Genomic DNA, 14687 nt, shown 5'->3' on the forward strand with positions numbered 1-14687 from the left:
CTCTTTTTTTTTTAACTTGTGCAGTGTTCTGTCAAATACATTAAATAAGAGCCTTTGATTTGTTATAGGAAGACCCACTAGACATCACAAACAAGACTTAATTTTTGGCACACTTTCTGAACAGAATACAAACTAAAATAAGCCCCTTTCACCCAGATGTTACCAGCATAAATTGTGCTGACATGACACTATTGCTTTTCCTGGGAAAAAGAGTAAGCTCTCAAAACGGTAATAACAATTGAGGCTTAAGTGACACAGCGGAAATGTTCAACATTTAAAATCTAAGACTGTTTGCTGAATTTAACTGAAAACCAGCTTACATGTCAAAAACAGCAGCAACAACCCAGGATGGCTTTTTATTATAGATTGGCTCTCTCCCTGTCCATTAATCTGTATCAGTGCCCCTGAAGAAAAAGAATTACAACATTAGAATAATATGGTTATAACTATATTTTTAGACCAGCAACTTCAGCCCAATTTTCAGCAGTAACATTTCATTAGAATCAAATATTTCCTCAATGGTTTAAAAACACAGTGAAAAATCTGGCACTTTGGTTGCTTATGTGACTATATCTTTAACTTCTTATTTTTCAAGAAAAATGGGATTTAAGATGAAAAAACTAAAGTGATGCCCCCCCAAAGGTCTTAAAAAAGAAAAGAATAGAAAGAAATTCAACCTGCTGTACACATTAAATAATTCAAATCAATGATCCTTTTAAGCCCTCAGCAATGCATGAACCAATGGGGGAAAGCCATCTAATATTTTATACATTTAGGGGATTGCATTAGAAAGACTTTTAGCCTGATTTTGCTTTTATAAATGCAAATGTATGCAGAGCAGACAGATTGGGATCTGTACAATTTAGCAATGATCGAAACTTGTAATTTTTGAAAATGGGACAGATGTCCAGACCAGTTATATTAAAATGATTTTTATTGAAGAAGAAACCAAACCAAACAAACAATCCAGTTTCACTTCCTCCTTTAAATGGAAACAAATAAACAAAGCCACCACAAATTAGAATAAGTTATATATTTTCTTTTTTCTTTCATAGAATCTTCAAGTTGAGAACAGTTCTGAGTAGTGGAATAAATGTTTCTAGCATGTATCACTGCATAATTCAGCATTTTTCCCTTAAGACACAGAAATGGGCAAAATGTTTCCCCATTCAAGAACCACCATAGGCTAAAGTCTAAGTTAGAAAGTGGGCTTCATCTCTGGTGCTGCCCTCGTACCAGACACCGAAGCAGGTGGAGCTAAATATGCATGTGCTGAATAAAGACACCTCCCTTTATTCACTCACTTACACTTGAGTGCTCACTGTCTTCTGGTACTTGTAATGCTACAGCTCCCAAGGTTAGTTGATGGTATTGAGTGCCTACGATATGCCAGGCACGGGGGACTACAGATGAAAACAGTATTTGCTCTCTAAGAGCCCACAATCTGATGAGGAAGGCAGATAAACACACTTTTAAAATGGGGTGCTAGGTAGAGTGATGAATGAATGTGTGAGGTGCCATGGGAACTGAGATGAGAATGGATTAATTCTGACTGGGCCATTATAAAAAGACTTTGTTTCTATACACTTTAGGGTGCCCCTCAAGCAGTCACTGGATGGATGCTGTGGTTGGGTATGATTCAAGTGCACCCGCAAAGCTCACGTGCTGGAGTGTTGGTCCTCAGTGGAGTATTGTGATGAAACCTGCAAGAGGAGGCTGAGTAGGAGATGATTACCTTACTGGGGGAGGGAAGGGAGTAACGTCACTCTCGTGAGAACCCAGTTAGTTGCCATGAAAGCAGCTTGTTTTTAAAAATAGCAAAATTGCCCCTCGAATCTCTCTTGCTTACTGTTTGGCCATGTGATCTCTTTCTCTCACATTTGCTCCGACCACAGTGCTGTCCACCATATTGTGATAAAGCCAGAGCCAAGATGTTGGGACCATGCTCCTGGACTTCCAAAACTGTGAGCTCTTTTCTTTATGTATTACTCGGTGTCAGGTATTTTGTTGTAGAAGTGCAAGGCGTAGACAGGGAGAGAAGCTACCTTCTGGGCAGAGGTTTAGTATGCGCAAAGGCACAGAGAGAAGTACTAGTAAAGTGGTAGGTACTGAGCCTGCATGCATTCTGTCAAATCTCCATTGAAGAATGTCTATGCACCGGGCACAGTGTGAAGGACCAAGGCTGTAGTGACAGCAGCGTCCTTGTCAGGCTTTGTTCTGTGCGTGCAAGGAGCTGAGGGAGGAGATGATGCCTTGGTTGGCTTTCAACACTATCACTCTGGAGGCAAGGCAGAGGACGATCAGGGAATTGCTTAGAGGCCAGGAAGCTTTACGGTAGTTCCTGTGAGGGACAACGTGGCCCAAGAGAGTGCCAGCATTAGAAAAAGAATGTTTCTGTGAGGTAGATTGAGCCAAGCTTTTTTCCCCTCAGCCTCCACTTTGCTTTTGGTCAACTGCATGGGTTGCAGCACTCCTCTCGCACCGCGCCAGACTCCACCTCATTCTTACTGCCATTTGCTGGCCTAGTTGTGCACTCTGGAAAATTCCAAACTTGACAGCTCCTCAGATGTCAGGCTTGTGTTCATGCTTGATTGCCATCAGCAATGTTCAGATAAAATATTTATATTCATCTAACAAACAAAAAAAAGCAGACTTAAGGCAAAAGTTCTTTATATTTCCTGCTCTAAACATCTAAGACAAGAAGGTGAAGTCAGGTCTTCCTAGAGAGGGAAAAAAGTTCACTTTTTAAATCCTCCCTATCTGCCCTCTCCCCTCCAGGGTGCTAGGGATGAAACCTAGAACCTTGGGCGTGCTAGGCAAGTACTGTACCACTGAGCCACACCCCAGACAAATTCTCCTTTAAAAAAAGAAGGAAAGAAAAGGAAACTCTTCTGCATCATAGGTGTTTGCTGGGGCTGTAAAAACTTTTACTTTAAGATGGGCACAGTGGTGAGCACCTATAATCCCAGTTACTTAAGAGGCTGGAGCAGGAAGATTGCAAGTTCAAAGCAGCCTGGGCAACGAAACAACCCCACCCTCAAAAAATTTTTTAAAAACCTTTTCACTTTATTACCCTTCCTGCTTCCCAAACTCAGTAAGGAGGAAAGGCTTTCTTCATTCTAGAGAATAGTTTTATCATTCCTAAAGACACCTAGGTGTTTGTTCAATGGCTAGTATTTCCCACGAGTCAGGGACAGGAGATCAGGCGAGTTAGTCACAATTCAACAAGTCTGTCCTCGCTTTTTTACCTTACAAGTCCCACTGCTGGGAGCTACCATGAGAGACCTACATTCTAAGAATTTTCCTGGATTTCTATCTACAGGTTTAGAAAAGGACCTTTGGTCCATCCCAATGGACCTCTCCAGGGCAAGCAGGTAAACTTCCCCAGGTCCTCGTCACCCAGAAGTCAGTTGTGTTGTGCCAGGAAGGCTGTTTGTCATGGAGTCCAGGGACTAATACTCTATTGGTTTTGTCAGGAAAATATAACTTAAAAATTTCCTGTGAAGGTTTTCATACATAAAAGTACAGAGAAGAATAAGACGAACTCACATATTACCTTTCTTCAGACATGTCATGATCTAGATTTTTGCCACACTTGCTTCATACCTCCTTTCCTTTTTTCTGTCTCATCTTTTCTTTCTCTCCTTATTTTCTTTACTCTCCTTCCTTCCATTTCTTTTCCTTCATCCTCCCTCCTTCCTTGCAAAGCAGATCTCTAAACACCATGTTGTTCTATACCTATACTTCAGTGTATAAAAAATGGCATTTTCTTACATAACCACAAGATCATTATCTCACCTGATCAAATGGATAATAATTCTCTAACATTATAGTTACCTAAGAAACTTTTGAAAATCAGAAAGCTTGCAATTTCTATTGCTTCTCTAGGGAAAGTCTACACCACAGATGGCCTTAATAGATTTGTTATCAGGAAAGTTTTCTATATGCTCAGCTCAAGTTTGCATCCTGTTACTGCACACTGTGCCTCTGTGTACTGTGTTAAAGAATTAATTTCCTTTTTTAATGTTTACATGTTTTACATATTTCTCTAATTTAGCTGGTCTCACTCCCATTTTTGCTTAGTGAGTTACACACATTTAATTCTTTTAATCTTTCCTTACAGTCAATCCCCTTGGTCCCTCAATCATCCTGGAGCCTCTCTTTGAACCCCATTCACCAGCTGGTTTCTATAAACCTAGTACTGAGTAGTTCAGAACCAGATGTGGTGTTCCAAGAGTGGTCTCACCCAAATTAAATTGTTGCCTATTCCTCCAAATGTTCTGTCTCAAACTAAAAGAGCCTTATTTTCTGTCATGTTAGAATGGAAACAAATGCCTTGTCTTCTTTTATTCAGTTATTTTTTTTGGCATGACCGCATGTTACATGCCTCCCACTGAACATCTGTGCCTCAGAGCCCTTTTCTCCAGATGTGATGCAAACCACGTTTTGGAATCAGAAGAGCACAGAGAGTCAATTCTGCCACTCTAGCTGTGCGACTCTTGGTGAGTTCCCAATTCCATTTCACGTATGTCACCTAAACAGCACATAAAGACAGATCCTACTGACTTTACAAGATTGGTGGAGGGAATAATGAGGTAATGTAAGTGAAAGGGGTTTATAGCAGTCCCCTATGTGCAAGTGCACATCCAAGATCCCCAGTGGATCGTTCCAAACCTATGCACACTGTGCTTTTGCCCATGCATACCTATGATAGGGACTGGAGGTGTGGCTCAAGCAGTAGATCATCCGCTTTGCAAGCATGAAACCCTGGTTCAAATCCCAGTCCCACCAAAAAAAAAAAAAACAAATTAAGGCATACCTACGATAGTTTAGCATATAAATTAGTCACAATAAGAGAATAATAATAAAATAGAACAATTATAATAATACACTGTAATAAACATTTAAAACTTATAAGTTATTTCTGGAATTTTCCATTTTATATTTCATGTAGTGGAAGCCTGCAGGTAACTGATGCCGTGGACTGTGGAACCACAGATAAGGGTGCCTGCTGCACTACCTTTAATGTTGTGTATAATTTAGTGCAGTTAGTACACTGAATATGTAAAAGTGGACATCTACATTCTCTAAAGACATTACCTATGTGCAGCAATAGCTGATTTCACTATTTAATAATCTTTGCTGTCAGGAAATTTATTTTTAATTCAGCAGGTACCATAATTTTATAATTAATTACATAATCCATGTAGCAAATGAAAAAGCACACAGAAGCCATTGTATATAAATCATAGTTCATGCAGGAACTATCAATTTACAAACAGCACTGCATGGTTTCTACATTGCAAGTGCAACATCATCACATCGGCCCTCTGTGGCTGTGGGAAATTCTGTTTCAGTTCAGTTCAGTTCAGTTTTTCCTTCCAGAACAATGTCATATAAAACATCTTTGAAATATATAATCTGAACCCATAATTCATGAGACTCTTAGCCATCCTTCTCCTTTTGCACCTAAATCAAGTCTGGTATTTGTTTCTGTTTACTGTTTAGCAGGTTCTAAGACTCACACTAAGCACTTTACCTGAATTACCTAATTTAGGATTCATCATTTTCTGAAGCAGATGTTAATATCCCCACTTTACAAATGAGGAAACTGCAGCTTGGGAAAGGTATTTAAGTTGCCTAAATTAATAGCTGATGGTAAGCAGTTGACTGGGAAGATCTGTAATGCCATAGCGATTGATAGGAGTCAGTATTTCAAGTCATAGCGGGGGAGCCCTCACTGTAGGCTAACTTCAACAAGCCCTACGTGGCACACATGCTGCAGGAAGTGAAAGGACCTGGTGCTTTCCAAAAGGCTTATCATTTGTTATAAGAGGAGCATGCATGGGGGTAGTCATTATCACAGGCAGTGGGACCAAACACCCAGTGCCTAAGAAGATGCTATTCATACACAATTTCAGATTCGTTCACTTTAAGAAAAACTATAAATGATGTAGCTCAGTGATTTAGCATTTGCCTAGTATGCAGAGGCCCTGTGTCCAATCCCCAGCACAACAACAAAACACACTAATCCATTGAAAAGAGAAACTATTTGATGATTATTGCCTATCATTTTGTCCTCCAATCCCATGACCCTCAATTATCTAGTAAATCACAAAGCACCATCAATTTTCCTTGCTCTCCATTCAAACACCCATTGCCTGATGGCATGCTGATGATAGCTTGAGTTTATGACCTCAATCCTGCATCACTGCACCACACTCATTAACGAGTAGGCTCTGTGACCCTTGTTCCGATCCATTCAGTTTTTGCCACACACTGCTGCGTTATCTCCTTAAAATAAAGTTTTCCAATGAGCCAGTCTGTTCTCTGAAGCTTCACTTGGTCCTGGCTTTTGAGGACCAAATCATTTAACCCCAAATGATTATCTCCACCTCCTTCTCTGCACCCAGACCAGTCTCTTCTCTATTGACTGAAAATGTCATGCCCACTGCCATCATTGCTGGACTATTCTCCCTTTCTCAACTGCTCTCCAATCTTAACTCTTCAGGCCTACTGTTCAACACCAATGCAACGCAAAGCCTTTCTCCTCCATATTGTTATCCTGACTACTAGCCATCCAGTGTTCTTTCTCTCTCCACTGTATTCAGTAGACGATCAACAGATGTTTGCAGAAATGAATTATTGTTCCATTTAAGCATCCATAGATCTTTTGTTGTTGTTGTTTTGGTAATGCTACACACTGATACCAATTCTTGCACTGCTACAAATTTTTTTATATGCACATTTCTTAAATTCCCATGTCAAGTTAAGAGAGCTTCTCAAAGCCTAGAGCATGTATTTTGTGTACCATTCATTGCTTCCTCATAAGGGAAGGAACTTGCAAATATTTGACAACTGTCATAATTAAATTATATAGAAGAAAATGATCCAACCATCACCTTTCAATCATATTGCCAGTTTTGTGAGCCAAAAGAATGTTAATGACTTAAGATATCTAGCCTCCAAGTCCTGTCCTCAGCAATGCAATAATTTGGAGTTGGGAGAAATCACTTTCCTATGTTCCAACTTTTTCTCCTATTAATGGAAGAATTAAAAAGTCAGAATAATTTCAAAGCACCTGAATACACTAATGCTAATTTATTAAAAGTCTTGCCATTAGTCTATCACTTAACAAATTACTTTATAAGGTATGAAATTAACTACAGATGGTTTTGCAGGTAAGTTTATCTATCTTAATACTCTTAAGATACAGTTCCAGTTCTAGCAAAAATAGACAAAATCTCAAAATCAGGTTTAGTGGCTCATACCTGTAATCCAAGCTACTTGGGATACGGAGATAGGAGTATTGAAATTTGAGGACAGAATAGGCAAAAAGTTAGTGAGACTCTAGGCATGTTAGTGTATGCCTGTGGTCCCAGCTATGCAGGAGGCAGAGGTAGGAGGATCATAGTCTAAAGCTGGCCTAGACGAAAGTGAGACCCTGCCTGAAAAATAACTAAAGCAAAAAGGGCTGAGGGTGTGGCTCAAGTATTAGAGGAGTTGCCTAAAATGTGTGAGGCCCTGAGTTCAAACCCCAGTACTGCCAAAAAAAAAAAAGAAAGAAAAATATCCTCCCAACTATGAATGCTGAGGAAAAAAAAAAGCATTATTTAAGCATAGGAAGCTTTAAGAGAATATTAATTCCACCTAACAGTGAGAAAAAAACCCTGTATAACTTCTTGAGCCCATTAGAGAATTGAGACTACACAGTGAATTGAATTCAAAATGGTGACAAGCCTCTCCAAGTAGAGATGTGAAAGATGGAACTGTTTCTCTGTTGGCAGAGGACAGAAGGAACAGACAGGTGACAAAAGCACGGCTATTGGCTTTGATTCTCCAGAGAAACAGAACCAATAGGCGACGGATGGATAGATGAATGCATGGGCAGACAGATAGACAGATAGATAACCCTCCCTTGTTTCTGATCATAGGGAGAAAGCATTTTTAACAATTAAGTATGTTAATTAGCTGAGAAAATTGAATGTTGGTAGCTATAGGTGTTTCTGTAGATGTTTTTTATCTGGCTGAAACATTTCCCTTTGGTTACCAATTTGCTTTTTTTTTTTTTAAATAAGGAATGGATTATTGTCAAGTGCTTTTTCTGCCTCTATCAAGATGATCACATGGTTTCTCTTTGTAATGTGTTGTTATGGTGAATTATATCAACTACTGATGCTGAAATAACCTTGCATTCCCAAGTTAGACTCTAAGTCGTCCCGTATGATCCCTTTCGTCCATGGCTTGCTTTGGTTTTCTAATATTTTGTTGAGTTTTCTCCCGTGCACCCTGAGAGACATTGGCTGTACTTCTCTTGTAGCATATCCTTGTGGTTTTTGTATGAGGGTAATATTTTTCCCAATATTCCATAGGCCTTTTAATGTCTGTAATATTTCTGACATTGGTAACTTGTATCTTCTCTATTTTATTTCGCTGATCTTTCAAACCACCAGTTTTTGCCTTTGTTGTTACTATTGCTTTTCTAATTTCTAGTTTTCATGTATATATTTTTGCTCTTTTATTATTTTTATATCCTTTGCTTTGGGTTTGCTTTTTTTTCTAATTTTTTAAATGGTGGCTCAGGTCACTTTTTACTTATCAAACATACGTATTTAATGCTTATTTAATTTTTCTTTAAACATTGCTTTAGCTGAATTTCAAACTATAAGTTGTGATTCAAATTAAAATATTTCCATTGTGGTATTTCCCTGAACTTATTAGTTATTTAGAAGTTTGTCATTTAACTCCAAATATTGGAGGACTTCCAGAGAGTCCTCTAATTGGTTTCTTAATTTCATTGCAGGCAGAGACCATAAAACACATGAAACATTAAATACAAGGTTTGAATTCTTAAACATTCATTAAGACTTGCTTTATATATATGTTCCATGTATATTCTTCAAAAATGTGTTTCCACTGTTGAGTGGATCATTCTATAAAAGTCATTAGGTCATGTGGTTGCTAACGTTCAAATTTTTCATTTCTTTCTTTCTTTTTTTTTTTTTGTGTGAGTGTATGTGATACTAGGGATTGAACTCAGGGCGTCAAGTGCACTAGGCAAGTGCTCTATCACTTGAGCCATGCCCTTAGTCCTTTTGCATTTAATTTGTTTTTCAGATAAGGTCTTAAGCCAACTTTGCCCAACCAGACTCGAACCATGATCCTTCTACCTCCGCCTCTCCCCAGTAGCTGGGATTAAAGAGATGGAACACCAAGCTTGGTTTATTGTTCAAATTTTTCATAGCATTACTGGGTTTTGTTTTGTTTCAGTTGCTAGATTTGCCTATTTTTTCCTTTCAGTTCTATGTTTTTTGCTGTGAGTGTCTGGAAGCTGTATCATTAGGTACACATACATTTAAGATTTGGAACATTGATGTCTCTGGTGTGCTCAGCAGACACAAATCTCAAACCTCTCTGGAAGGACAATCTTGACAAGCACACATGAGCTTCATAAATAAAGTCTCACCGAATTAACTCATGATACATAAAGGATACTATTGTAACACAAAGGATACTATTTGCCTTGGCTAAAATTAAAGAGGATTCAACAAACAATATTAGAGTACACTCCCCAAGAATTTCAGGTCAATGAATTAATATAAACCACCTCTTAGGCAATAAGACTAAACAGACCAACAGAACAGCAATCAGACAAAAAGTAGACATATAAAAGAAACCCAAACTCTAAGAAATCAGAGAAAAGCTTATTAAAACCAAAATGTGATAAACACCCACCTAATGGCTAAGATGAAAATGTAAAATACTAAGTGCTGATGGAACCACCAGAATTCCTACACTGCTGGTATAGGAAAACTGAAAAAAAAAAAAAAAACCAAAAAAATACTTCCAGTATCTACTAAAGTTTAACTTAGGTATACTTTATAAACTAGATTTTACTGTTAGAAATACCCAAGAAATATGTGCATATTTTTACCAGGAGACAAGTACTGGATTGCTCATAGAGCCCAAACTGAAAGCTAATGATGTCACTGAAATAAATGCTTGTTAAAGAGTAGATGAAAATAGCAGAAGAAGGAATACTTTATTTGGGGGTAAAAAAAAAAAAAAAGGTTTGAAGAAATTCCCCAGGATGTGGCACAAAGGGATAAAGAGAAATATGAAAAAGTAGCAAATCTCACAGACCAAAATATGAAGCTATAAACAGGACTAGGAGCTGGAAGTGATTGGTATACAAAGAAAACAGAATTTCCCAGAACTGATGAACAAGATCGAAACTCGGTTTCATGAGAAGTGAGTTCCTGAGGAGAAACACAAGTTACCTACATTCAGAAGGCTCATGTTTGCTGCAGAAGTTTTTGGATAGTCTGTATTGTTTTAAAGTTGAGTAAAGTGAGGCCAAAAAAGATAAAGTGATTTACACAGGATCAAAAATCTGAGTAATGGTAGAAACAGAAGTGTAATGGGTAAGAGCAAAGTAACTGTGACTTCAGCTTTCCTGCTGATATCACCAATGTGGCAGCAATCTGAAGGTATCCTGTTCATAGAATTTAACTCAAAAGTTGACAAACGAGGAATTCCGGATTGGAGGGCCATACAGTAAGTGCTTAAGAAAGGCTATTTTATAAATAAGGCCAAGCCAGAGCTGTTCACACACCTCAGAAAGAAAGCTTCAAAATAACCCTTCTATTTAAATTTTAAGTACTAGTTATTTCAATGCCCAAACTTCATACCTATTATCTTCCTCTACTTAACAAGTGTTTCAGCATTCAGGAGTGCTTTGAATCACATTTTTTTCTATTACACATCATGATACGAGGTAAATTACTTTCTTCCTTTGAAACAATTCACCATTTTAAGTCTGATACACAACTGGTCAGAGGGGCATAAAGTGTACTGAAGATCTGCTACCCCTTTTCTTAGGTGGCCAATTTCTGAAGATGCGCTAGTGTCTGGTATTAATTCAACTATTTAAGAAGAAAAGATCTAGTTAGTAGAGGAAACTGTTTGGCGCTTGTTCATAGTTACATTTATGAGAGTCTTCTATTTTTGTGGAGAACAAAGTTCTATTATTTTAAAGCTCTTATATTAAGACAATAAATGAAGCAATTCTATTACCACTTTGACAACTTTTAGATTAAGACAAGATTTTTCTCAGAAATATAAGACAAAGTTACTAAGTATGAAGGTCCAGGACCAACCAGTGCAAAAGTGCAAGACTCTGTATCACAAAATAAGCTAAAGCAAAAAAGGGCTAGGGTGTGGCTCAAGGAGTAGAGCACTTGCCAAGCAAGCACAAGGCCCTGAGTTCAAACCCCAGTAGCACTTTAAAAAAAAAAGAGAGAGAAGGCGAAAATATCAAAATGAAGTGATTTAGTATATTCCAGGTTGAAACATTTTAGGGATTTCTAATTTATCTTTTTGCTTGTAAGAAAAATAACTTTGTTATGTCATGAAGTTTTAGGCTTAAAATATGTAAGGTGCAGACATTTCTTTAATATTTTGACTAAAATGAGGAAAAAAGAAAAAACAGCTGGGACTTAAAATCCCAGGCTCTCCTGAGAAAACTGTCTACAACCGAACCTTGAACTTTTCAGAGCACCTCCTTAGCTTCGGCTCTTATGAGAGTTAAGAATATTTTAAAGTGTTATTTTAAAAATAAATTTATTAGGGTATATTCATGATATGGGGGGATTCATAGTGACAATGCCGGTTAGACTTGTATTATATTGTACATTATTACACTGCCCCATTGTCTCTCCCCCCTTCTTTTTTTTTGACTGAACTGGGGCTTGACCTCATCCTCGCACCTGATAGACAGGCGCTCTACCACTTGAGCCACACCTGTAGCCAGGAGTTTCAATAAATTTTAACTACTCATACTTACATATCTGATGCTAAAAGGAGAATTACTCAAATTTAGCTAGCAAAAATGAAAAAAATTAAAAACAAGCCATGAAAAATACTCCTATCAAGCATTGACTGCATAAATAACTCATGAAAATGTATAAAGAAATCATTAAAACATTTATTTATATAAATGAACAAAGTATACAGATAAACCACACAAAAATAAATTAGAAAAACCTGATTCCCCTTTATACTTACTAAGTTAGCAACAACATATAAAATCTGACACAAATGGTGGCACTGTAAAATGTTCCATCTCTTTGGGAATGCCAGACAACAAGAAAACACAATATTGTTCATGTCGTAATGTACCCACTCCAAGAATTTACTCTGATATAGTGGAAAATCCCTTAATTATTCAGTAATAGGAAAATGCTTTAAATGAATTATGAGTATGAAGTAATGTGATTAAAATAATAATCAAAACTAAATATGAACAGATATCAACTAATCAATAAGAAACATAGGTACCTTAGACTATAATTATGTGAATTAAAAAAGGAAAAGTAAGTAACATAAAAATTAAAGTCAGTTCATTAGGATGTTGAGGATTATGGATAATTTTTCCATTTGGCACAATTTTTATCAATGTTTTCAATATAAAAGAAAAGGTTTGGTTATCATTTTAGAAGTTATTTTTCCTTTCAAATAATCTCTACTCTTCCCTATTTGCAAATTATATGTGTCAGTTTTTAAATTGAAAAGAACAGAAATACCTCAGCTGTGTTCTAAAACCCAAATATTCCTCTATTTTGACTGTAACTGGCAATGAATGAACACATGCTGTAGCCTGTGCCACTCCAAAAGGCAGAGGAAGGTACTGCGGCTTTTAGTTGACATGAATTTACAGGGTACTGGATGTGAACAGGTATAATTATAAACTTTCAATTTATAAATCTCTGTGTGTGGTAGTTTTGATTACCAATACGCTTTGTTTTCTGTCTCATACTAAGACTTCGTATTTTCATTTAAAATCTGTTGCCAGTATGCTTAGAATGCTCTACTGAAACAGCTAACATTTTTTTAAGCTTATTAACCACAAATAAAACTATTTTAGTTTACATATTTTAAATTTTTGAGTTAAACACTATAAACAAGCAACCACCTAAGAAAGGAAATTCACAAAAAATCTAAAAACTCGTACTTAATGAAATTTTTAATGAGTTTTACTTTTGAAGCTGTATTTGAGTAAATGAAGAGGCATTTGAATGTCTATGGACTAGCTGCTTAATATATTACATTCCCATAACAAAAATATGAAGCATTCATTACATGAAATTTACCATTTTGTAATATGACTACATTTTCAAAATTATGGCAAAGAAAGATAAGGAACTTTCCCAGAGCTCTCTGAGTGAAAACATTTGAGAATCCCTGTTTTTAAATATTTAGAGCAGAAGAGATTAGCTGGAAATGCAGGGCAGCCCTCTCCATGTCTATAAATACCACTTGAAAGAACAAACAACCAAAGAAATGATGTCATGGGAATTAATGCCCTATAAAAAGATAAAGAAATGCTAAAGAGTAGATAGAAGAAAATTCTTTAGGTTGAATTTTAAAAATCATGTTATTTAGTAATTTGGTCCAAAGTGGTTTTCTGTGTTGACACAACTACCACATACAAAGCTATAGGAGCTGTCTTCTGCTCTAAAGGTAGAGGTGAAATTAAATAGCAATCTATTTTCATACTGTTAGTGGTAGCAACAAAATTTGGATCATTTACAAATATTTATTATAAAACTGTACTCGTTTCTAAGATCTAAATAAACACATCTATTACTAGATGAATGAACAAAACATTATTAATAATAATAAACTCTTCAAAACAAAGAAAGAATTAAATGGCCATTCCAAACATATTACATAGTTGAAGAATTTCAAAACAATGGAACCACCTATAAGCCTAAATAAAATTAAAATAACATTAATTTATGATCACTTTTGTGAAACTAAAGAAACATGTAACTTATGTTTTTTTTCTCTTTAATTAGAATACTCAACTTTTACAAGGGAAAAAGACTGAAGATCAAATTCATGAAGCTAATTTTCCTGAATCTAATCAAACCCAGAGTTTAACAACATAAAGACATCTTAACAGAACAACCCTTAGTACACAGCAAAAAACTGAACAAGTGCAAGGTCATTTATATTGTACAGTACAGAAATTATCATTTTTCTTCATGTAACAACAAAAGAGTCTCTTGAACGTAGCTGGCATTCATTCTGCATCTGTACACAGGATACAAACATTAACCAGGAGATGACAGTTCCAAGCCAATCTCAAAATGTCTTAATTACATCATCTCCTTTTGTCTCATTTAGAGTTATATATTCACAGCTCAAAACCTGCTCGTTAGATTCCTCAGGTTTTGATTTTTTAAGTGCCAAGTCTGCTGGGAGAAGAGATGAACAATGCTGAAGGGATTGAGCAATATCATCAATCGTCCACTTGTCTTCAGGGAGGGCATGCTCTTCTAGTGTAAATGGCCCCTGTTTGGTTCGGGTCAGCTCTAGTACACTGGCACAGGAAGAGAGTTCTACAGCAATAAAAGGTGATAAATTCAGACAATAAGTGATTCGGTATTTCATAATCTGTAATCTTTCAAATGAAGAACTCGACTCAAACCTCTCAAAATCACTCCAAAACTTAAACTGCAATTAGAACCAAGACCCTTCCAATAAATGAATGGTTAAATAGCAAAATTATATTTAATAATTCATCTCATAAACTGCTTTAAACCTCCAAAGAACTTGTACAATTTTTTCTTATTGAACTCCAAAGTAACCCATGAGGTAAATATCACCCTTCCTTTGTGGAT

General features: G+C 36.6%; 1 protein-coding gene across 3 annotated transcripts in view; it reads right to left on the reverse strand.

The window, feature by feature from the left end:
• Nucleotides 1–11966: 11966 nt before the first annotated feature.
• The window catches only part of Trub1 (TruB pseudouridine synthase family member 1), a 37899-nt gene continuing 35178 nt past the window's right edge, over nucleotides 11967–14687 (reverse strand). For all 3 annotated transcript variants that reach the window (XM_074078248.1, XM_074078247.1, XM_020178193.2), the window contains one exon: nucleotides 11967–14405. In XM_074078248.1, coding sequence (XP_073934349.1) covers nucleotides 14149–14405 — 257 coding nt within the window. In that variant the 3' untranslated portion in view covers nucleotides 11967–14148. The remainder of the gene's footprint in view (nucleotides 14406–14687) is intronic.

This window comes from Castor canadensis, chromosome 7 (genome assembly GCF_047511655.1).
Source record: "Castor canadensis chromosome 7, mCasCan1.hap1v2, whole genome shotgun sequence".
NCBI lineage: Eukaryota > Metazoa > Chordata > Mammalia > Rodentia > Castoridae > Castor > Castor canadensis.